The 22,888-nt window shown below is 45.2% G+C and overlaps 1 protein-coding gene across 1 annotated transcript; it reads left to right on the top strand.

Moving 5' to 3' along the window:
- The first annotated feature begins 15,032 nt into the window (after positions 1–15,032).
- Positions 15,033–19,413, top strand: ARRDC5 (arrestin domain containing 5). Its single transcript, XM_069802292.1, has 2 exons — positions 15,033–15,300; positions 18,836–19,413. Exons 1-2 carry the CDS (start codon positions 15,033–15,035, stop codon positions 19,411–19,413), a joined length of 846 nt encoding a protein of 281 aa, XP_069658393.1.
- The last annotated feature ends 3,475 nt before the right edge of the window (positions 19,414–22,888 follow it).

Genomic DNA, 22,888 nt, shown 5'->3' with positions numbered 1-22,888 from the left:
TAGGGAGAAGGGCAGATATCCACAGAACAGTGGTAAGCATTCCTGCTTTGGGTCCATGGGTAGGTAAGTTACAGGTAAGACAAGTGTCCCTGCCTTTTATCTCGTTCAGTGCATCCACTGACATCGGATTTAGAGCTGTAACAAATACGAGAACTAGAAGGAAAATTATCTCCAAATTTTTTCTCAATCCTTTCTCAAATGCAGAGTAATACTGGTGTTTAATCCCAGCTTTTAAGCAAAACTAAAATGGCGTATAGATGGAAAACAAGTATCTCTTTCCTTTTTTTGCCTACTCTGAGCTAAGTGTTGTAGGATCTTTCTGCTGTTGTAGATTCATGAAGCACAGTGTAACACACTAAGAAACAGGCCAAGAATTGAGACATAAAATAATAGCTAAAACTTGAATCAAATCCTTGGAGAGACAGTCAGTGTTACACATATGTAAAGAGCAGAAGTCATACTGCTGAGCAACGCTGGAAATCCCTGCTAAATAAAAAATGAGAATGCGTTGAGTGAATATTATCTAATTTATCAATGTTCAAGGTTACTAATCAGTTGGGAGTTCTAAAGGTCAGCAAAGTCCAATGAGGCATCTCGGTGACCCTTGTTTTAATTCCCTTTCACCCCCTCTTCCCCATCTCCCTCCTGTTCAGTCAAGCCAGTATTTAGTAGCTCCAGTTTTTAATTTTCCTTGAAAAGTAAATTTAAATATTATTAAAAATTGATGTCTAATTTCCAGGCCTAAATTATCTGTCAGACGGTATAGTCCATAAAAAAAAAAATTATATTTCTGAACGATGCAGGTACGTTGTGCTCTGTTACTGGCCTTTCATTATTGATGCAGTGTTTGCAGTGTTTGCAGTACCAGAATTCAATAACTTCCATAAAGGAATTGTCACCTCTCTGCAGAGTAATTGCCCTAAGTTAATAGACCTACGGATATAAAGATGGAGACGTCTTCGGTTACAATGCTGACTTCAATGCTATGGTGAAACAAGTTGACAAAAAGCAGCAGCGTTGTAAACTGTTGAAAAGGGAGCTAACTCCGCAGCTGCGGATTCGTGGTACTCACAGATTTACCGTGGACAAGAACAGGGGGCTGGCTGCCTCAGCCCACCTTACGGCTAAGGACGTCTTTGCCCTCCGCGAGCGCTCCCCCTTTATCGGCGCAACTGGGGAAATACGGTCGTTAAGTCATTAGCTGAAATACTAGCCACCGCTTTTTTCTAGGGTGCCTAAAAGTGGGTATTTGTGCAGGGAGTGCTGTAAAACTGCCCTCCTGCGGTGCCGGCATAGGGTCTTGCCATTAATTGTGTTGGGCTACAGCAGGTTCACCCTGGGGCACCTCGGAGAAGCGCAACCTCGTGAGCCGCGGAGCCCGGATCTTGGATCCTGCTGACTTCAAACGCGGGATGCGTATGGGGTGGCATCTCCTCCGCGGGCATGGTGAGTCCGTGACCTCGAATGGGTCACCCGTGTCCCCGCCGTGGGGAAGCGCTCAGCCGCGGGGTAGGTTGCGTGGGACAGGGGCACTCGGGGGTCTGCCCCAAAGCGGAGGGGACTCCCGCTGCTGCACAGGGATGGTGCTCAGTTCACGTGGCCTCTCAACAGGCGGGGACTCCCTTGCTTTCTCAGATAAAAATAGCAGGAGCTTTACAGTAGGGCTCAGCTAGTTATTTTTTTTATAGTGAAACTTACTTACAGGCAAATGCAGTTTCACTTGTCCCCAAACCAGTTAATAATTTAAGTTAAAAAATCACCAGATAGCTTTTGCCAACTATATAAAGAAAATGTTTCAGAGTAATACGAGTGAGAAGACTAGAGCAGCTCTGGCATCTCCTGAGTGGGTGACCCGTGGAGAAGCGTCTCGTCTTCAGTGCACCAGTAAAGCCCACTGCTGTCGCATCTTCTGCCCAAGTCACAGCCGTATTTGCCAAGTCACAGTCCTGGCCTTCTCTTCTGTTGCTATTTTAATTTCTAATTAAAAATTTAAAACTTCTTGGTGCTTTAGCATGGTGGCCAAATCTCTGTCCTGGGAGAAAAGACAAAGCATACCACTGGATTTTTGAGTAAGAAGAAGTGTTTTAGAGAGGGCCTGAAAAGAAAAAAGACAACGTTGTAAACCCCGTTTCTCAGATCTCTGTGCCCTGGCTGTCCATCAGCCATGTGGACGGCCACTAGCGTGTCAGTGTATTTCACTTTTTTGTTTTTGTCAGTATGCTGCTAATGCAAAATGATAAAAATAAAAAATCAATTGTTAAAATCAATTACTCATCTAGGTCTGCACTAATCACTATTTTCTTATTGCCAGAGTTTAAACAGTCTGTAAAATGACAAATAGGCATTGTTTACTATAACAGGAGATTTGCAACCCTGTATTTTACTACTCTGTTCACAGATTATTTCTATAACATGAGACTTCAACTACTACAAACCCTAATAATCTATTGATCACATAATACTTCATCCATAAGAGAACAAAACTCAGTAACTATGCTTCATCTTAAAATCTGTCTTCATCAGTAACATCATTTTGCCATTTCGGAGTTCCAAGGTAACTCCCAGGATGTCATTTATGTATCAGCGGTATTACTTGGAACCGTAAAATAAAATTGTTTAAGGGCTTACTTTAGGACTGAGTCATATTTGTAAACCAAAATAACTAGAATTGCATCACCACAGCTAGAGCATCTGTTAAATAGAGCAGCAGAAACAAAGTACTGACTCAAGTGCAATTTCGTGGCAGGGAGGGAGGGCAATTTCATTGAGGGGAGAGGGGAACAAAATAGAAAAACAACCAGCAATCCTACTCATGCTAACTCAGTCCTGTCCCTCTTTTATTGACTGCTGATCTGAAGAAGAAGAAGGATACAGCCTTTTGCATGGCTACCTTAGTTCTTAGAAGACGCTCCTTGGCTGATTCTTCTTTTGAATATTTGATCTGACTGAGCTGGCCACAGCCCTTTCCTGTTTATTTTCCTAATGCCTTTGGTAAAAATGTAAAAAAAAAAAAAAAAAGGCAAAAAAAAAAATGCTTAGGACCCGCTCCGGCGGGTGGGGGGAGCAGCACCCCAGCTAAAGGTGTCTTTGGGCAGTTCTGCTCTTTTATTAGCTATGCGTGATTGGGTTCTCCATAAGCTGTGGCCGGAATGACCCAGCTCAAGATGGTTCCTCTTGCAACCTCGCAAGGCAAAAACCCTTCCCTTTTGGCTGCCGTACATGGATTTGGCAAGTCAAGCGGTTTGTCAGTGCGGAGGGATGCAGGGATAGCACTGGGACTGTCCCGGGAGCTCCCATATCACCCCAACATGCGCAGCCCACAGCCTAGGAAAGATAATGTCTGCCTTCAAGTCAGGAACAAAAAGTTCTTATTGTCTGAAAAATATTTTTCCCTGGGAAGAGGCAAGAAGCCAGGCCCTTTATTTGCTTTCTGAGGCAAAAGTCCTGTGTTCGCCTCATTCCCACTGGCCACGGACAAAATATGACTGCTCACAAACACCCCTCAAAGCGCAGTCCTCTCACCGCTTTGGTGTTTCGTGCTCATGAGGCTCTGCAGAAGTTATTCCCGTCAACCCAGAGCGAGCCCCCTCCCACGGCCGGCTTTCCCTCTGCAGGACTTTTTTTGGGGAGATGCCTGCGGATGCCACTTTTCAGGTGGTCCCCGCATGGCCTGGACCAGGCAGCCCCTCTTCCCCTGCCCAGCCGGGTCGGGCTGGTGACAAATGGATGTCAAAGCCCAGCTAATGCACATGGTGTGAAAATTTGGCCTTGCAGACATTGCCGGTGGCAAGGTGAGGGGGTAATATTGATACTGCTTAAATGATCTTTTTTTAATTAGTCTGTTTTGCAATTTTAAGTTTCCACTGGGTAATAATCACGTTTGATGGGCCCTGATGCTCCTGTGAAGAACACAGCAGGTGAGGAAGAAATAATTCTTTCCTCAGTTGGTAAACTTGAGAGGCTGCTCAGCTGCTGCTGCCTTCAAAGGAAGGAGAAATGCAACCCACAGAGCCTGTGATCCCACTGAAACCAGCACGACTCAGCAGAAACAGGTATCGCACCTCAACCAGTCCCTGCCTGCTCGGGGCAGCTCCTGCCCTCCAGCCTCAGCAGCAAGAGCACTTGCTTTTAACATCCCTGTCACACCAAATTAACTCCTTCAGCACAAAGCTATTGGCTTGGCTTCCTCTGGCTGGATATAGACTGGGGAAAGGGCGACATACTGGGTTTTGCTACTACATTACCCTCTGCTTGGTATTTTATTCAGAAAATGATGTGCTGCTCTCGCCTGCATCTCCTTTACGGGCATCAGTATCAGTACCTGGCAGATGACTGTCAGTGCTGGCCTATCTCAGCACAGCACTGATGGTTCTTGTAACAGATCATCTTATTCTGCCATGTCTTCAAACTTTCTTACATGGAATTTATCACTCCTCGGGCTAGAGATCACCTGTGTTGCTTTAGAGGTTTCAGCCAGTGTTAACCATCCATTTATAAAACCTAAAATATATACATTCCCACTGTGCATTTGATATGTTCCTAAGAAGCTGCACAATTAACATCACTGAATTTGGATAAATTTGGAGTCAAATTCTTACTTTAATCCCAGTTTTCACAGTTCAGACTCATCTCTATTTCCTATTGCTCTGGGACTTGAACCAGACTGAGAAAGTGGTCGCTGAAATCCTAATTATCTTTGTTTATCTTCTGAATGAGGATTAAAGCAAATCAAGGATCCAGGCTTTTTTTTTTTAACAGAAGCAGCTTCCAAAATCTGCAGCCCAGGAGGCCAGTTTTCACCCCCACGCTCACAGATCTAAATTCTTGAATTACCTTACACCAAAATTTAAAATGCTTCATCAATTCCCAGCAAAGCTGTAGATATTCAGACATTTATACAGCCCATTTAAGTGATCTTTTTATAGCAAGTTTTCGTCATTTGTGTGGCTTTCAAATGATTTTTGCATGCTTCATGTGTTTGAATTGCTTCTTGTGGGTAATATCCATTTGCACATAAAGCTTCTCAGCTGTTGCATTTGACTTTCTTGAGCTTAGAATTTAAGTTTGATATATGAAATATATCCTTGTGTACACCTGGTCAGCAGAAGCAAATCCTACAGAAAGCTGAATTTGGCCCAGTACACACAACAGTGAAGGCAAACTTGTGCTGGATTTAGTATTTGAAACAGTTTCTGTGTTTTATTGTGTTCTTCAGCTGTGTTCCAGCAGTTTTGCATTCATCTAGTTTGTAAGTGTAAACCTGGATTTCTGAACGATCAATCAGTACAAGGTCAACTGCAGCCATTGCCTGCATGGAGTGAATCAGAACTGAAGACACATGGACGTTTGTAACAATATAGAAAAGCAGAGATTTCACTGCAACCAAAATGCTTTTCATGTACAAAAATAAATATACAGAATGGTTTCAAGTGAATTAGGTAATAAATTTTTCCCCAGCTTTAGTGAGAGCAAGATCAGAGGAAAGCTTAGATGTGAATTTATAGTGTATTTCCTGAGTGCTGTACTGCTCTACACCAAAAAATCCTGAGATGGCACCGGCTGAATAGTGCAGATATCGCTTAGCTGTTAAAAAAACTTCCTCAGGATGAAAAAGCATCCTGGACTGAAAAACCAAATGCATGGTGAGCTGGTGATGGAGAAGCAGTTTGGCGATGCTGCTGTCACCTCCTCTGCTGTGATCCAGCTGACTGGTTAGGAGCAGCACACGACAGCTACTGCCCTACGGCTGAAGGTCTTCAGGAGGTGGTCAACCCGTGTCACTGTCCCTGCCTGTGGCTCTCTAGCCATACCCTTAGCACCGGTTCGGGTTAAATGCACCTAGTTTTGAAAGAAACCTCCTGTCACAGAGACCTCGCAGCAGTAGGAGAGCTGGCAAAGAGGTTGCCAACCGTTAGCTCGCTGCCTTGAGGGAAGATGACCTCTGGCCAAGGAGGCACCAAATAGACATCAGGGAGTGGATCCAAGGCCCAGGGAAGTCTCAACAGATTTTTCCCTCATCTTAGGACCCGGGCCCTGAAATATTTATGCACATGCTAAATGAAAGAGTGCTATTAACCCATGGGATTTGGTAGGGTTGGAGCACTTACATAGCGTACCTGGCACGGTGCAGATGTGCTTTTCCATCACTTTCTCCGCAGGGATGAAGTTCAAAGAGGCTATAAATATATATAAACCTGAAAATTATGTCGACTAGAAATAAAGTTGTTGGTCTATTTTGTTTGACTGAGGCAAGAAGAAAAAAAGTCAAATCGGTTTTAAAACTACTCTGTTTTCTGAGTTGTGTTGGTAACATCGGGAAGGCCCCTTGAAGCGTTGCAAAGGAAAGGATCCATTTGATACAGGGCAGCTTTTCAAAGGGTGCACAATTAGGGGCAGCGATGCAAAAAATTACAGACACAAAGAACAAGAAAGACTTGCAGACATGTGACTGAAACACCACGGTTGTGAAAAGAGGGGTCTGGTCTGTCCAATTGTGGGCCTTGGTCCCCCCAATTACAGCTGCAACCTGTTGGCTTATCTTCAATGGCTTAGCAAGAAGATTACTTTCGCGGTGATTCCCTGATAATTGTCTACTTGCTTATTAACATAGCTGACATTTCCTAACTCTACTCAGATTTGCAGCCTGAGCTAATCCATATCCTATTTAGTTCATAGGTTAAAGTTCAAACGGAACAAATTTTTGACCCTATTTGTGTGACTGCATATAATTTCCCTCCCTCCTTTATGGCCAGAATAAAAACTTCAAACCCAGAAAAAAAACCCAAAACTCTAAAGCAGCAGAAACCTCATTTATATTTATGCTGGGACAAAACTGCTTTTTAACTCTGAATACAATTTCTTTTCCTTACTCACTTTCACCTTTAGTTCTCCACAGTAGCAGTTCCTCAAATCTGTATTTCTTTCATACTTGGCCTATACTATAGTTTTGCATATGTACCCCATTAAAGCAACAAAAACTTTTTCAATGTATTTAGTGAAAATAGGTATAGAAGCTCACCAGATAATGTGTATTGTTAGAACTGGCAATGTTTTTGTCGTGGGACAATAACATAATACGTCAAACCAAAGCCTGTCTTTGAAGAACACCATTTATCATGGCCTGAATTTGTAAGGTGTATATCAGAAAATGTTTAGCCTGAAGAAATGAATAGAACTGGCGAATTTTTTTTTACTTAAATATCTGCTTCAACACTGTAAATTTTCTGAGAGCGGTCATGAATCAGGTGAATGCTTGATTTCAAGGGCTCCTTGGGACAAGCTAGGATTACTTGCCTAAATAAAAACTGTACTCAGCTCAGCTGCGCTGCAGTCGCAAATCTCGGTGCTCTTCTGGGATGGAGGAACCTGGAGTGTAAGACCCTTCTCTGCTTTCTTCTTCACTTGCCCAGGACGCAAGTGCCCAGCCATGACCCCCTGCACCCTTCTGGTCCCATTCCTACCTTTTCCCTATGCTTCTTTTTTAATCCGCTTAAAAACCCCATCTATCCTCGCTGAGTGCCGTAGCCTTGAGCCTAGCCATGCTGTCTTTAGCTTGGTCTCTTTTTTGCCCAGGACACTTGCATTCCTGGATGTCCAGTTACCGCAAGGCATGGGGTGGGCGAGAGGAAGGACCCACCATCAACGTGCCCCCCCAGGCCCTGCGGTTGGGGCTTTCAAATGCGTGTGCCTCTCAGGAGACAGAAAACTGAATGCTACAGAGCAGGGGCCCCGTGACAACAGGTTGTCAGCACTCACAACCCACGCAGATTTAGAGCTAATCAAATAACAGCACGACAGCTGATCATGAACTTGCCCATTGCATTTATGGACTGCTAAGTCTTTTTGGAAATGTTGTCTTACAGGAAAACAACAAGCATTTAATGAAAGATTTTTAATTTAAAAAAATCATCTGCATGGGATATAATCTTAGTGTCATTTTTAACTCACTAAGTAGCTTTTATTCACTGGACCGCACAGTCTTTTGTTAACATCCATGAAAACTCAAAAATGTCATATTAATCACTGGAGAGCTCCCGTTTTATTCCCCGTCTACACTAGAAACAAATACGGAATTACAAGGGAAGCATTAATAAAAAATTGACACTAAGGGCTGCAAGGACTGATGCAAAGTGCATTTCCTCATGTGCATCAAGAGCTAACGATATAAAAAATTCCATACAATTCATGCTTAATATACTGTGGTTTGATTTTTCAAAAAGAACAACATATTTTACACTAGACCTAAAATTGTCTCCATAAATAATAAACCATTTAGAAGCATTAGATCAGTGCAGATAAGCAGAAACAGTGGCATCGTAGTGGCCTGTATTATGGTAGAGTCCCTCCTATGTTTAGGTGCTAACAGATAGGCAAGGAACCAGGTCCTCCCTTTCTGATCACAAGGGATTTACATTGACATGGAAGAATTAAAGCCAGTGAACCCCGCAGAGGGCATGAACTCACACAGGCAGCACAAGTGACCAAGAAGGGAGATGATTCTGCACCACATTGAAACCAAAGGAACTCATTCCCTTCACTTCTATGTGAAGGACTTTTCTCACCTTTCCTTGAGGGCCATTAGTGGGACAGAAAAACAAACCAAAGGATCAGCTTGGGCATTTTTCCTCCTCTTTTTGCTCTCTCTAGTCTTGCTTTTCTGTGTTCCTGGGGTTTATCTGCTGAGGTTCCTGGCACTGTATGCACAATGATTTCACTCATTAGGCTTGCATTGCTTTCGTGCTTTTGTATTCTCTGACCGCTAAAACCAAACCTAACCGAACAAGACACTGAGGAATATCTAGCATGTCGGGAAAAGCCAACGGGGCTGTTAAAAGGCAAATATATAGACTATGCATTGCATGAATGAGAGCCAATTTAGAAGAACAACCTCATGTCTTCATAAGCAGAAGTGGCTCATTTTCCATGTAGTGGCATGCTTTTGAGCCTCTTTCTTGTCTCCCAATTATATGCTTGTCAAAGATAGAGCCAGAAGGTCACAACCACTTTACTCTCCTCACTATATAAATCAGCCAAACAAAACTACCACTTCTTAGTGCATTTCAATTATTTATGACCCCAAACCTGGTTGAACAAATACACTTCTAGGCCTGAATCTGAAAGCTAAAAGAGAAAAAAAAATGGCATCACAAATCAATAGAAGTGGGCAACACCAGACAGGGGATTCTGGAGCAAAGAGCTCTCATTGGAAGTCAGTCGTAATAAACTCTGTATTGACAAGGAATGGCAATGAAAATTAGCCAGGGATACATTCCTATGTACCTCTCATTGACGTAATAAATATTTAAAGTGGAATGGAAATGCTTCAGTAGAAGGAAGAGGGTGTCGGGTCCTGTGAAGCTTCCCAGGACAGAACAGGTTGTAGCTAAACAGTCATAATCTCCTGAACAGCAAAACAGAGTAGAAGGGCTATTCATCACTGCAGCGAGTGTTTTGGACACAGTATTTCAGGTAAAAACTGGAGCACCTCTATCCCCCTTTTTCCTGGGAAAGCCCTCACTCCTCCTTGGCTTTGGCAGGAGGATGCACCTCCAAAAAAGAAAACCCAGCTGTGCAATCCAGCTAAGAAGAGGTACGTCAGCCCCCAGGCCTGCCTGTGGACCACTGCCGAGATGCGGGGATATTCCCAGGGTGGTACGGGCATGGGGGGGGTCCCACCTGCCTTCACGGGCCACAGACCAAACCTGTTTCACTTTCTGAAATCGAACTAGGCCTATTTATCGCCTTGCTGATTTAAATGCAGACAGGCTAATGCAGTGGCTATTTAAAGTGATGGCAGTCAGCAGAATAGATGCTTAGGACGCGAGTGCTGGTCTATCATTAAAAGACCTCCTATGGGAAAGCGCAGCCCTCTGGGACTTTTTGGCTTATTAACGAAGTTTCGAACTACTGTGTCTCTCTACCAGGGATAAAATAATGCAAACTTGCTACTGATGCCAAATATTGGGGCCAGCAGCATGTCTTTCTCTTTCCCACTAATGTTTCTGGATCTTCGGACTTCCCTGTTTTGGTTCTTGTAGGTAAGTGACTTTGAGGAGAAAGAATGAAATATCTTATGTTGTTGCATATTGAGAACTTACTTAATTTCTTGCAAGTACCTACAAGTACTCTTGACTTTACCTTGTAATTTCTTATAATATATATTATCTAATATATGAAACTTTCCACTCTGATTTCCTCTTGTGTACTATTTTCTAGATAAGAGATCATTCTGGGTGCTTACATCAATAATTTCAAGGATACAGAATGGATTTGGATGCACACAGTTCCTTGAAATGAGCGGCAACCATGTTTCTAATTTAATGGAGCGATTCTGAAAAACTGCAGATTTACAGCTTATTTTTAACAAAGGAATTATTTCCTTTTAGTGAACAAACCATCTGTAACATGGAAAGCTGCGGCACATAAGCCAGTTCCTAGCTACATCAATTCTCACCAGAAGCAAATCTAGCAGTGTGTGTTCTGTATTTCTGTGGTTAATAATGTGAATTAAGTTGCATTTGGTAAATAGAAAGATGTGTGTTGCAAAAGTTTTCCAACATCTCACTCAGAGTGTAATAAACGGTGTATTATTTGCTAGCTTTGTGGCTCCTCTAAGTTTCTGATTGTACGGTCTAAGAAAAATCGATATCTCATTTCTCACATCAGCCAGATGGATAGGCCAGGCAAGGGCTTCAGCCAAGACTTCGTGCCATTCTGACAGGGAAAAAGCGTGTTTTCCCTATTTCAAGCTCTACTCTTTACAAGCAGCTATTGACAGCTTTGCAGTACTTTCTCCAGGTAAGATCTATCATGGTAGAGCTTTAAAGTCTTGCTGGCTCTGCCGTATTTTTTACCCGCCCCCCGTCACTTGCCAAGTACAGTTATAAATTCTTAAAGTGGTTCTTACTTTTGCATGTGCTCGCTAAATGTTGAGATTAGCCAAGGAATAAAGGAAATGTTCTGAATTTACGGTCAGCCTGACTTATGCTGAACCTCACAAAAAAGGGTGTCATGAGATTTTGGCTTACAAAAACCTGGCATCTACACTTCTGTGCCCTCTGATGAAATTAGTTTCCCTGTATGGCATAGCTTGTTATATCTGTTGCAGAACAAGTTGGTGGAGAACCAACTGGCAGTAGAAATGGTGTGTTTTTCTGCTCATGGAACACATTAAAATAATGCATAATTTTTAATACCAGGATTAGGGAGAATATTAATATTGGTATTAAAAAAATCTTCAAAGCTAGAAGAGAGCTGAAAAAAGTTATATTTTGCAATGCACTTTCTTACTAATAAAATTAAAAACATTATTAGTGAAAGCATTGTTTTTCTACTTGTAAGCACAATATATCATAATCACATCCCCCCAAAAAGAGTATTAAAAGATAATTGGACCTTGTGATTGCCAAGTGAATCACTCATTGTATGGGAATGCCAAGTAAGAATTATCCATTTAGCTCTGGTTGGCCATCCCACTCATGGTGCTTATTACACATTATTTTTTTCCATAGGGAGATGGTTCTTGGCAAAAAGAAACTGCACTCATTTGCCTGATTCATGTCGTCTTGTAAAACCTCTGTATTAACAGGGGCTGAGCGTATGAAGAGCCCTCCACGACAGTTTCTTCATAGCTATGTCACCGCCTATGAGATGGTTGTGAAGCTGGCTTCAAGAAAGCTAGTCCTAGCATTTAGTGCATCTAAAGCACTATCAGCACAGCCTAATTCCCCTCTAATACAAGAAATTTAAAATTCAAATGCAGGTACTCCATTTTCCACATGTCACCATCAGGAGAGCTATAGAGGCAGCTCAACTCACAAAGGGAATTTGTGTGCAAATGCAGGCCCTTCGTACACTGGTGGTAAGCAGCAGAATACAAACGAGATCTGTGCAACACTTTTCTATTAAACCCTCTTAAAGTGCAGACCAGTCCAAGTTCTACGATGAATCCAAAAGCTCAGCCTGGGTCTTCCCTCTGCTTTTTCCCATCCCGTTCCTTCAGACCTCGAGGTCGCTGGGGAAGCCAGTCCTCGTGCAGACCTGGAGTGACAACACCGGTCCCCCCCGGGCTGAGTTTGGTTACCATGGGGGCCTCGTCGACACAACCCTACACCGATGTGTTTTATCACAGTGCAACCCTGTAAGCTCAAGGGCTTGGCCCTTCATTTCCCCTTGAGTTTTCAGGCTCAAAATTTTAAACTGAAACCAGGAGGTTCAAACCTAAGGCAATGTTCATTCTCAGAGAATGGAAGCAGGAGCAAACAGTGACACAGGCTTCCCTGATGCCTGCACAAAACACTGAAACATAGCAGGTCTGCATGAAGCTTCTTAAATGACTGAGGGGAAGCTATGGAAGCCAGCTTTTGGTTTGCAGAATTGAATATAGTGAGGCACGGATCCATTTTCCTTCCATTTGTAATTTCTGAAGTGTAGCTGATTCAGATGAAAGGTTCTGTTTTGGCTGATATCAATTGAAAGCTCAAAATCAATGACACCGCATATCAACACAGGCAAAGACAGAATATAATGTGCCCTACTGTACTTTTTGATGCTTACTTTTGTGAAAAGTATACTGTACTGTTCTTCTGGAAATGGAATTTAAAGATCATTTTGTCAGAGACGTCACAAAGTGCAAAGAAACAACATTTGCACAACTCATTTTTAGCTGGTCCAATTTCAAGACAGAAGTTGGGAGTTAAGGCAGGAGCAAAAACCATGACATAAAAGCAATGCTTCCTCCTTTTCTGGACGATTGCATGCTCAGATTACACTTAAAATTCTCAGGGGATGTACAGACTGAGATGAAATATTGGTTTGGTGTAATGGCAGCATGGAGCTCATTGCTATAAGCTATTTTTGTAAAGCATAAATCAGTGCCTGAGCACCAAACCATGGGAGTCTAGCATTCAATTCATATATTATCACTAATTATAATTTTTTGCTTGACGATATATCATCACTCATGCAAGTAGCTATAAGCTATTTTTTCCACCCATAACCACACAACTTGTGCACAAGGCGATGACTGCTGAAAACTGCCAAGCGTAAATAAGAAAGGGATATTTTTGTTATTGGTAATTCTGTGCCCAGTTGAGAAACTGCTCTTTCTCACTACAACACAGGGCATTGAACAGTTCTTTTCCAAAAGAGTTTATTTTTTAACAAGGCAAGGCAAGCAGAGGCTCAGAGAACAAGATGCAGCAGCCAAGAATCAAGACTGAGTGACAGTTTGCAGTCAGCATGTTAATTCAATGCTTTTTTTCCTTAAAAAAGAAACACCTGAAAACACTGTAAGCAAGGATGGGGTACAGAGGCTGTGAGGGTGAATCTTGACAGCCTTGGAAAAAGTGACTAATTAGTAAGGAGGAGGAAAGGCTCAAAGTTCAACATGCTGCTGTGACTTGTTTCCTTAACTGTTGGCCATCTTGATCAGTTAATTTTCAGCATTTCTCAGCATATGCCCTCATCCTCAACCTGCAGCTGAGAACATTGCCTCTGGAATTGGGTTCTGCAGAGCAGGTGCCAGCGCTTTCACTCTGGGCTCACAGCTCATCAGTGGCTCACAGATGTCTGCTGGCATCAGCCTCAGACGTGGTCCTCGCTGCAGCCCTTGCTGTAGCCGTCTTCATCCCTGCTTCCCTGGCTGAAGATGCCTTTCTGATCTCCCGTGCTTCATCCTTTTTCTTCCTTTCCCACATGTACGTGGGTCAGAGCATGGTGCACCCATTTGGTCCAAGTGCCCAACAGCATCTGAGGACTCTCCCATATCAGCCTTACAGTGTTTGGGGTGGGTTTTTTTGGAAGGAATGTGGCTTTCCACTTAATGTTACCATCAAGTTGCAGCAGCTCCAGCTAGCTGGAATTGCTCTGATATGACAAAGAGGATCTCAGGAGACAAAACGGGCTGAGCCTCATCTCAGCCCCTTGCCTTTAGCCATATTCACCAAAGCCTCCTACATTACAATAAAATCTTGCCGATGATCCTGCTTCAGCCAGACCTGCAGGACCCGCTGCCCAGAGGGCTGGTGTGGTGGCCTCTCACCTGTCCCGATGTCCTCAGATCTCACTGCCACTTGCTGTAGTCTTCTGGCCACTACCAGCCACATCTGCTACCCACGGCTAGTAGTTTGCCGTGGGGGAGTTTGCAGAGCTCTCTCTCGGTAGCGTGCCCAGATAACAGAGGCTAAAGCGAGGTGAGTGTGCACGGCAGGTGTGAACACAGTACACAAAACTGTGCGTTCGAGAAAGGTGGTTGCCCCAAACTGGTAACACCATGTGGAAAGTAGGAATGGTGAAGTTTACTTGAGACAACCATCAGCTGAATTAAACAGTAGACAGGGGACTACCAGGAGATTCACGAGAGTAGAAAGAGTCAGGCTGGAAAGAAATTTCAAGGGAACGTGAGAAGTTATGACCAGGGATGAGACCCGGGGGTGGGACGAGGGAAACGGCAGCCACCAAAGCCAGGGCTCGTGGCTGGATGGTGTGAGCAGCCTGCGTGCAGCCAGCACGCTGACATTGATGGGGTGCAGCGCTGCAGGGGGGCTCGTGGCATGTGTTCTCACCAGTGGATGGATTAGTGGGTAGGGAGCACGTAGAGCACCCACGTCTCCCCAGGGAGAAGCGCATAGTTGGGGAACCAGCACCCCAGAGGACGTGCACCTAACCATGCGTGTGTGTGTCTGTGTGCTTAGAAATTTTGCGATTAGCCATGGAAGGGCACTTAGAAATTTCTAGGTGCTTATCAACATTTGCTAAGTATCTTGAATCGTGGTTTATCTGCCGTGTTGCTGATACCAATCCTAAATGTGTAGTGGAATGCTTGCCAGTTAGGTGCTTCTAATAATCAGATAAATGTCTCCTATCCCCTCTGGCATAGCTTGCAGAGCTGAGCTCTCTCCCTGTGAGGGACGCTGTGCCCATCCCCTATGTTGCGACGTCACAAACCCCGGAGTCACGGGGTTGGGTTGGAGAAGATGACCTTGCAATCTAACCTTTGGACCCCTGCAGTACCCAGCTCCTGCTCTTTCCTCATGTTGACGGTGAGAGCAATTAAGCTAGTGCTGCCTGAGATTGAGGTGCATTTGGCCGGCACCAGCATAGATGGCCAACTGGTTCTGGACCTCAGGAGTACCCTGGTGGACCCTGTCGTGAAGGTGGAGCTTGTGGGAAGAGGCTTCCTAGGGTGGCCTGAGGAGTATAATCCTGAATGGGACTACGACAAGAGTACCAACCAGGCTGTCTACATCTTCAAAGCTATGAATTTCCACATAGAGGGTAAAACGCTGGAACGAGGCACTGGTTAACTGAACAGCATCTTAGCAATGGGCTAGGGAAGGTGGGAGATGGGGTTAGACCTTTCCAGTGGGGAGGAATTCTTCCTTTTGCCAATATCCATGTGCTCTGTTTCTGTCCCATGGCATACTCCTTTTCACTACATCATATGTAACTCGGGCTTCGTGATGATCAGTAGTGTTGTACAGAAAGCAGTATTTGAGAGTAGGAGCAGTCCCCCATGAGCTGGTGGCTGTATCTGTGAAGTGAACATTTGTTGCACAAAAATCTATCACAACCTGTTGTCACATCCCAATTTCTCAGGACGATGACTCAGGTTTGCTGATTTCCAGGTCGGGGTTAAGGTGAAACAACACCAGGGATCCTTTAACTCACAAAACTCAATTTTTAGTTGCTCACAACAAGAATTGGCATGCTCACCACCAAGACTAGTATGCTCACAACAAAAATTGCCATGAAACTATGTCAGTAAACTGTGTAACGTGCTAACCATACATCACCAAACATATATTACAGGCCTTGCTTATTTGGGAATCAGTTCAGGAAAGACAATAAGGAGAGCCCTCCCATTGAGTCACAAGGTTCAGAGCAGATCCCCTTGCTTTCTAGACTCCTTCTCAGCGAGGAGCCATGGGGTGGCTGGATCCTCTCCTAGTCCCACACTTGATCAATGGTTTATATCTAAAGGTATGTGGTATAGGGAATACAGAAAAGGAAAAGGGAGAGAGGAGAAAATTTCACCAGCCCTGGATCCAGCATTGGTCCAGTCAGCCAAAGAGTGCAGTTCCAGTGGGCTTGCACACATGGGGCTTGCATTTGTGTCCTTTTATCATCCTTGCCCCTCCTTCGGGTGGGCACTCAAACTCATTAGGCTAATTAGGTAGCCTTTGGGCTGTGAGCTTGGGGGTTGTTTGGGGAGTAGCTTCCCCTTCCCTGCAGAGGTGATCTTTTGCCATCCACAGTGAGCTGCCCTGCTCAGTACAGCACACCAGAGTGGGGAGCTGTGCACCCTCCAGCATGCTCTCCCCCTCCTGTTGCTGATGGGCTTCTTTTCACCTGGGGTTCCTTGCTAAGCAGAGTTAGTTGTTAAGCAGAACTTACCCCACCACAATGTTTGAGACATTAACTTTCAGTCTCTCACACCTGTCTAGCAGCACGTAGGAAAATTTAGTCATAAACACATCACCGATGCATTCTTTGGTCATCTAAAATGCTTGCCTTCAGTGTTCTTGTTGATATACCTATCAGTGAGTACCCACTGGGTATACAGGCTTTGTTATATTTGCAACTGTAGTAAAGGTGTTATTAGAGTTACTGCTGTATCTTTACCGAGAGGCAAGAAACATGTGAGACATACACCGAAAACACCTGCAGAAGTGTGATTATTTCACTGAATCACAGAATCACAGAAGGGTTGAGGTTGGAAGGGAACTCTGGAGGTCATCTGGTCCAATGCCCCTGCTCAAGCCGGGCCACCTAGAGCCGGTTGCCAAGGACCATCTCCAGATGGCTTTTCAATTTCTCAGAGGAAGGAGACTCCACAACCTCCCTGGGCAACCTGTTTCACAGTGAGAAAGGGTTTTCTGATGTTCAGAGGAATCTCCTGTGTTTCAGCTTGTGCCTGCTGCCTGTTGTCTTGTCGCTGAAAAGAGCCTGGCTCTATCTTCTTTGCACCTGCCCTTCAGATATTATACAGCCCAACATGCACACACATGAATGCAGAGCTAACTATTAAAATGTACAGATTTATTAAAAAGAGTAAAGTCAGTGGCATGTAATCACCACCTAAGACAGTGAATTATTCCAGAGGATGCTTAAAGCAAAGGAAAGCTTCCTAGGAGGTGCAGTCCCCTTTCTCAGCTCCTCTTTCTTAGGGTCTGTTGGAACTCCATAAACTTTAGTCTCCAGATCATAGGTGGTTGCTGCCCTGGATTAGTTAGACTGTACCAGTGTGTGGAAACTGCTTTTGAGCTACAACCTGCAGTGGTCAGGCTTCATTTCCTCTCAGATTTGAAGGCTCTACCTCACCCAAAGGTCATTATCCCCTTACACATGCATTAGAGTCTTAGTCTTGCTGTACTGCAGCATGGTGATGCTTCCTGTAGGCTACCAGATGTTACAGCCCTGACAGAAAAGAGGGAGAAACGCTGAGTGTTGGAAAAGTTATTTATTTTTGCCATTATAAGAACAAGTATCCGTAAAGCACCTCGGTTCTGGATCTTTTTGGCTAAATGTTCAAATTGTTGTTGCTTAAAGACACACTTGAACCTCTATTCTGCTACCTACACACATATTCCTGTTTTCAAAAGACTTGAGCACCCACATCCTTGCTAATGCAGTACAGTTTAATAACAGATTTTTACTACTGTAACTCAAATGACACTGCTGTATCTTCTGCCATCTTTGTTCTAGGGCTTGCAACAAGATGTTTCTTTTCTAGCATAAAAGGTGCATTGTAAGTGTGTTGGGTCTGGCTGAGATGGAGTTAATTCTCCCCACAGCAGCCCTCGTAGTGCTGTGCTCTGCATCAGTAGCTAGAAAGGTGTTGATAACACACCAGGGTTTTGGCTGAGCAGTGCTGGCACAGCATCAAGGCTGTATCTCCAACATTTTTGCCCCCCCCCCCTCAACGGCAGGCTGGGGCAAGGCAAGATCTTGGGAGGGGACATAACCAGGACAGCTGACCTAAACCAACCAAACAGATGTTCCATACCATATGACGTCAGCTCAGATATAAAAGCTAAGTAAAGGGAGACGGAAGGGGGGCATTTTTGTCTTCAGGAACAACCACTATGCCTACTGAAGCCCTGCTTCCCAGGAAGTGGCTAGACTTGCCTGCTGATGGGAAGTAGAGAATAACATCATTTGTTTTTCTCTGCTTTCGTGCACAATCTTTGCTTTAACTTTATTGAACTGTCCTTACCTTGACGCACGAGCCTTCTGTTATATTTTCTTCCCCCTGTCCAGCAGAGGAGGGGGAGTGATAGAGCAGCTTTGGTGGGCACCTGGCGCCCAGCCAGGGTCAACCCACCACAATAAGACTTCAAGAGTGACATGTAGGGAGCACTTTGGGATCCAGGATGAGGGAAAAGGGAGGTTATTCTCTTGCTCTGAAGTCTAAGCCTTGGGCAAGCACCACCAAATAGGAGGTGCCTTTTTTACCAAACTCTACTTAGACTGGGACAGTCACTCAAAAGGTCGTCAAGACAGCTAGAACATGAGGATTCTAATAATTTTGTGGCCTCCCTCTAAATTTGGGTACGGATAGCTAAAGGTGACAATGTTTACATGTGCAGACATGAATTCTTTGCACAGATGCTCAGGAGGACTGTGATAATTCCGCCATGTCACATTCTGTGCAGTGAGGAAGACTGTCCTCTGGGTTAACGGCAGGGCTCGTGTGGAACGTTGAGCAGCCTCAGCTGTTGGCGTTAGGAGTTTGCGCACGTGGTGTTTGGGAATTACCCCGTATCCAGCAACAAGAACTCACCACGCTTTGCCTGTCTGTTCACCCTCTCGATGCAGACCTCACTGGTGATAGAAGCTAGGAAGGACGTAGTTTACTTCTGCTGCTTCAATCACGGCTCTGTGATCCTTCGGATATCCCTGGAGAAAAGCGTATTTTGCCCCGGAGAAACCATTGTCTTCATGACAGATGTTGCCAACAGGACACGCAAGTATGTTAGAAAGGTTGTTTTTGCTGTATGCTGCATTGCCCTGTATAGCGGTTTCAGCAGCAGGGGAGAACAACGCTCCTTGGAAGACCGAAGCGAAGTGACGCGGTTGGAGTTGCAGACAGACACGGCTCCCTCTGAGGCCACCAGAGTTACCAGCGCGCTGGTTCTGTCAAAACCCATGCCTGTCACCAGCACTCTCACAGAAAATAAAATCATGGCATTCAGGTACGAGCTGGTAGGCACCTCTGACCTTCCTTGTACCACATCCACTGTCATGGGCAGGGTGCCCATCGTCATAGCAGCCACACCGGAGAGTTTCTCTGTGGAGCAGAACACCGTGACTCTGCAAGAGAATGAAGGTGACATCGCAAAGGGGGAGAGCCTTCACAAAGACATTTCTGAGACTGACCCAGGAGCAATTGCCAGCAGATCCACAGAATAAAAGATTTCTTCTGCAAAATCCATGCACACCAGCTGTATGCTTTCACAGGAGGAGCCTGCTTTTGCAGCGATGTGCCAGTGATTCCCAAAACAAGAGGGGTAAAGCTAGCCCAAGGTCAGGAAGGCGAGTAAGGGGAGCCCCTAATTCTCTTAAACTGACTCCTGATAACTGGATAAGGAAAAGCAGAAGACTCAGCAGTAGCCCAAGCAGCGAGGGGACACTTTGCAGGCCCAGAGGATGGCTGTGCTCCCGTCCATGGGAAAACAGCTCCGTGCGGAGCACACCCTCGGCAGGTGGTGTGGTGCTGGGGGGAGGCTGAGACAGCGGCGATCATCCTGCCGTGCAGAAGGGACCGGGGCGGGCTGCAGAAGCAGCCGGTCCTGGGGACATGATGTGAGTGTAGCCCACGCTGCAACCACACGCGCATGTGTGTCAGTGCGGACGACCAGAAGGTTTTGGGGTTAGAAGGTTGTTTAGGACTTTATTGGTGTTTATTAACATTTGCTAAGTGTCTAGTAATGCGGTTTATCTGCCGTGTTGCTGGTATCAAACTTGAACATATAGTCCACCGATTGCTGGTTAGCTGCTCTTAATTGAGTAAATCCCTCTGATCCTGCTGTGATTTAAGCCATGGGAGCGTTTCCACATTTTGTTCCACAGAAAGGGCGGTGAGGAGTGGGGAAGATAAGCTGAAGACCAGTGGGTGCCCCTGGGCCCCCACCTATACCCAGCGGCCCTTACAGGACCAAGAAACCACCATTCACCCATGGTGATAGAAGAGAGCAAAGGGATAGCTTCTGTCCCATGGGATAGAAGACGCAGGGTGCAGCCCCGCTCCACCTCCCTGCTCCATCACCAGACTGGGGCAGAGGCATGGCGTGATGCCTCCTCTGCTGGTGCCTCGCGAGAGATGTCTCGCTCTCACAGAGAGCCCCAGCTTTCTCCTCCCACCCGCGGAGACTGCTTAGAAATGAGATTACACTTAACCAACTTTAATTTACAGCAGCAGCAGGTCTGTTAGCGGCGACCTCCCATATTCTTTCGGCAGCAAATTGCCATGCAGCCCCAGCCCAGGGTTTTGCATGTCTGCAACTATCTCCATAGCTGCCCAGGTGCGTGGCGACACGTCGAGGGAGCCCAGCATTTCTCCCACCGCCTGCCTTTCACCATTCCCTGTGTGTGCACAGACTGACCTTGACTGGCAAAACACCCCTGCACAGCACTTGTCACGTTCTGCTGCTCACATGCGCTCTCACCAGCCTAAAATTTCCCCTCGTCTTGTCCCTGAAAATAGTATTTATCACACTGACGCTGGCAGGGCCCTTTCACTTCTCAGACGAGACTGTGTACCAGGACGTTACGTGCAGAATCCCATTACAAATGGTCTGTTGTTTTACAGGTCTCCCTGTTTCATCGTTCAAGCAAAAATTAATGCACTTACAGCATACATGACAGGAACATGTTAGAAGAATATTTTTCACTGCTTGTCTTTTGAACTTCCAGCATTGCTTCTCGGTGACACTTGATACAGCTGAAGGAAAAGCACAACCCAGTATAAATTCTGAAGTTGCCATCACATAAACACTGGCAGTCCTTGCATACACTATGAAAAGGAATTTAACTGCTTCCTTTTTGCAAAATATCATTTGCAAAGAAACAATAGGACCTCCACATTTGGGGGAATGAAAGAGCAGCTTTGTAACTTCTCTGCATGTTACTTGCTGTGATCTGAAGCACTGCTGAAGTCTGTTTTCCAGACTCACAATGTCTGAAGCCAGACCGAGATCAGCAAACTCTGGAAGGCAGCTGAGGAAGAAGTGAGGTATTTCCACTTCTCATTAAGGTCACCCTGCAGGTATTTTCATGGCAGGAGACAACGGGCGTCTGATGCTGGCAAAACTGCCTTCTGATTTCAAAAACTTCATTCTCCAGATGGAATATTATGCCAAGGTGAAATATGCCTAATCCTGTTCCTGGGATGTTTCATGCCGTGTCTGTGTATGTGTGAATCTCATGAAGCAAATAAAACATCTGACAGCAACAAACTAGAAAGGCCAAAGTCCTAATAAAGTAGACAAGCAGTGGGATACCTGCCTTCTGGGAACTTGGGCAAGTGATTTCATGTCTTAGCATTTTAATTTTAACTTCTACTTTTGCATGTCTTTCACACTGCAAATTCTTCAAGCAGTTCCTTTCCAATCTTTACAGTCTTACTTGTCTAAGGCACTCACATGCTACTGTGGAGTAAATAGTAACTAGAGCAATATGATGAGGAGGTAGTTTGAGTACAGTACATTTTTCCAGCAGACCACGGAAGATGGAGCAGAGAGGTCTCTAAGGAAGGTCTTGTCAACAGCCTGGTTCACTTCTCCAAAGAGATGGTGAATATTTTTGTGATGTAAAGTTGGAGCCATCAAAACACCAGGACGGACATTTGGGCTATCCATGTTTATTCCTTCATGTGCCCTTTGCAAGGCACTAAAATACACCCAGATGAACTACATGCCTTTGATGTCCAGTCAGACCAGTATTCCACTGTATTTTTGTAACACTCCTTAGAGCAACAGGGCTACCTGTTCAGGTGCAGTGACCTAAATAGCCATAGAGCTCACATGGACCTGAGCTTGTACCTTTGGATAGCCCTGCATGAATTTCAAGAACCTGTTAGCACAGATCGATTGCTAACTAAGGACCTGTCACTTCACTCTCTTACATGATACAGGTATCGCCTGGGCTTGAAAACTGAAAAAAAACCCTCCACTCTTTTAGGTGCAACAACACACATTTCCATGGAGGTTTTGTTAAATACCACACATGAAGCCTACCCATCGTTGATGGGTTCATGTCGTGGTTTAAGCCCAGCTGCAACTGAGCCCCACCCAGCCACTTGCCCAGTCCCACCGGTGGGATGGGGAAGAGAATCAGAAGAATAAAAGTGAAAAAACACGTGGGATGAGATAAAGACAGTTTAATAGATAGAGCAAAAGCCACACACGCAAGCAAAGCAGAACAAGGAATCCATTCCCACTCCCCCTGGGCAGGCAGGAGTTCAGCCATCCCCAGGGCAGCAGGGCTCCATCACGCCCAACGGGGACTGGGGAAGACAAACGCCATCACTCCCAACGTCCCCCCTTCCTTCTCCTTCCCCCACCTCTATATGGGGAGCACGACGTCCTGCAGGCTGGGATCTCCCTTGGGTCAGTTGGGGTCGGCTGTCCCGGCTGTGTCCCCCCCAACCCCTTGTGCCCCCCCAGGCTCCTCGCTGGTGGGGTGGGGGGAGAAGCAGAAAAGCCCTTGGCTCTGGGTGAGCACTGCGCAGCGGTGACGGAAACATCCCGGGGTTATTGACACTGCTTTCAGCACAAATCCAAAGCATAGCCCCATACTGGCTACCGTGAAGAAAATTAACTCTATCCCAGCCAAAACCAGCACAGTTCAACAAATAATTATATTGGCCCCCGTAAGCAGACTTGCT

Source organism: Haliaeetus albicilla, chromosome 14, assembly GCF_947461875.1.
Source record: "Haliaeetus albicilla chromosome 14, bHalAlb1.1, whole genome shotgun sequence".
In the NCBI taxonomy this organism is placed as follows: domain Eukaryota; kingdom Metazoa; phylum Chordata; class Aves; order Accipitriformes; family Accipitridae; genus Haliaeetus; species Haliaeetus albicilla.
Note: the sequence above shows the minus strand (reverse complement) of the source record. Positions and strands in the feature narration are given on the sequence as shown.

Bases quoted from the DNA above. Each gene is read 5' to 3' on its own strand.
- ARRDC5 (XM_069802292.1), top strand. From the start codon at position 15,033: ATGTTGACGGTGAGAGCAATTAAGCTAGTGCTGCCTGAGATTGAGGTG. The intron at 15,301-18,835 runs GTTAACTGAACA...CACTGGTGATAG, and splicing joins AACGCTGGAACGAGGCACTG to AAGCTAGGAAGGACGTAGTT.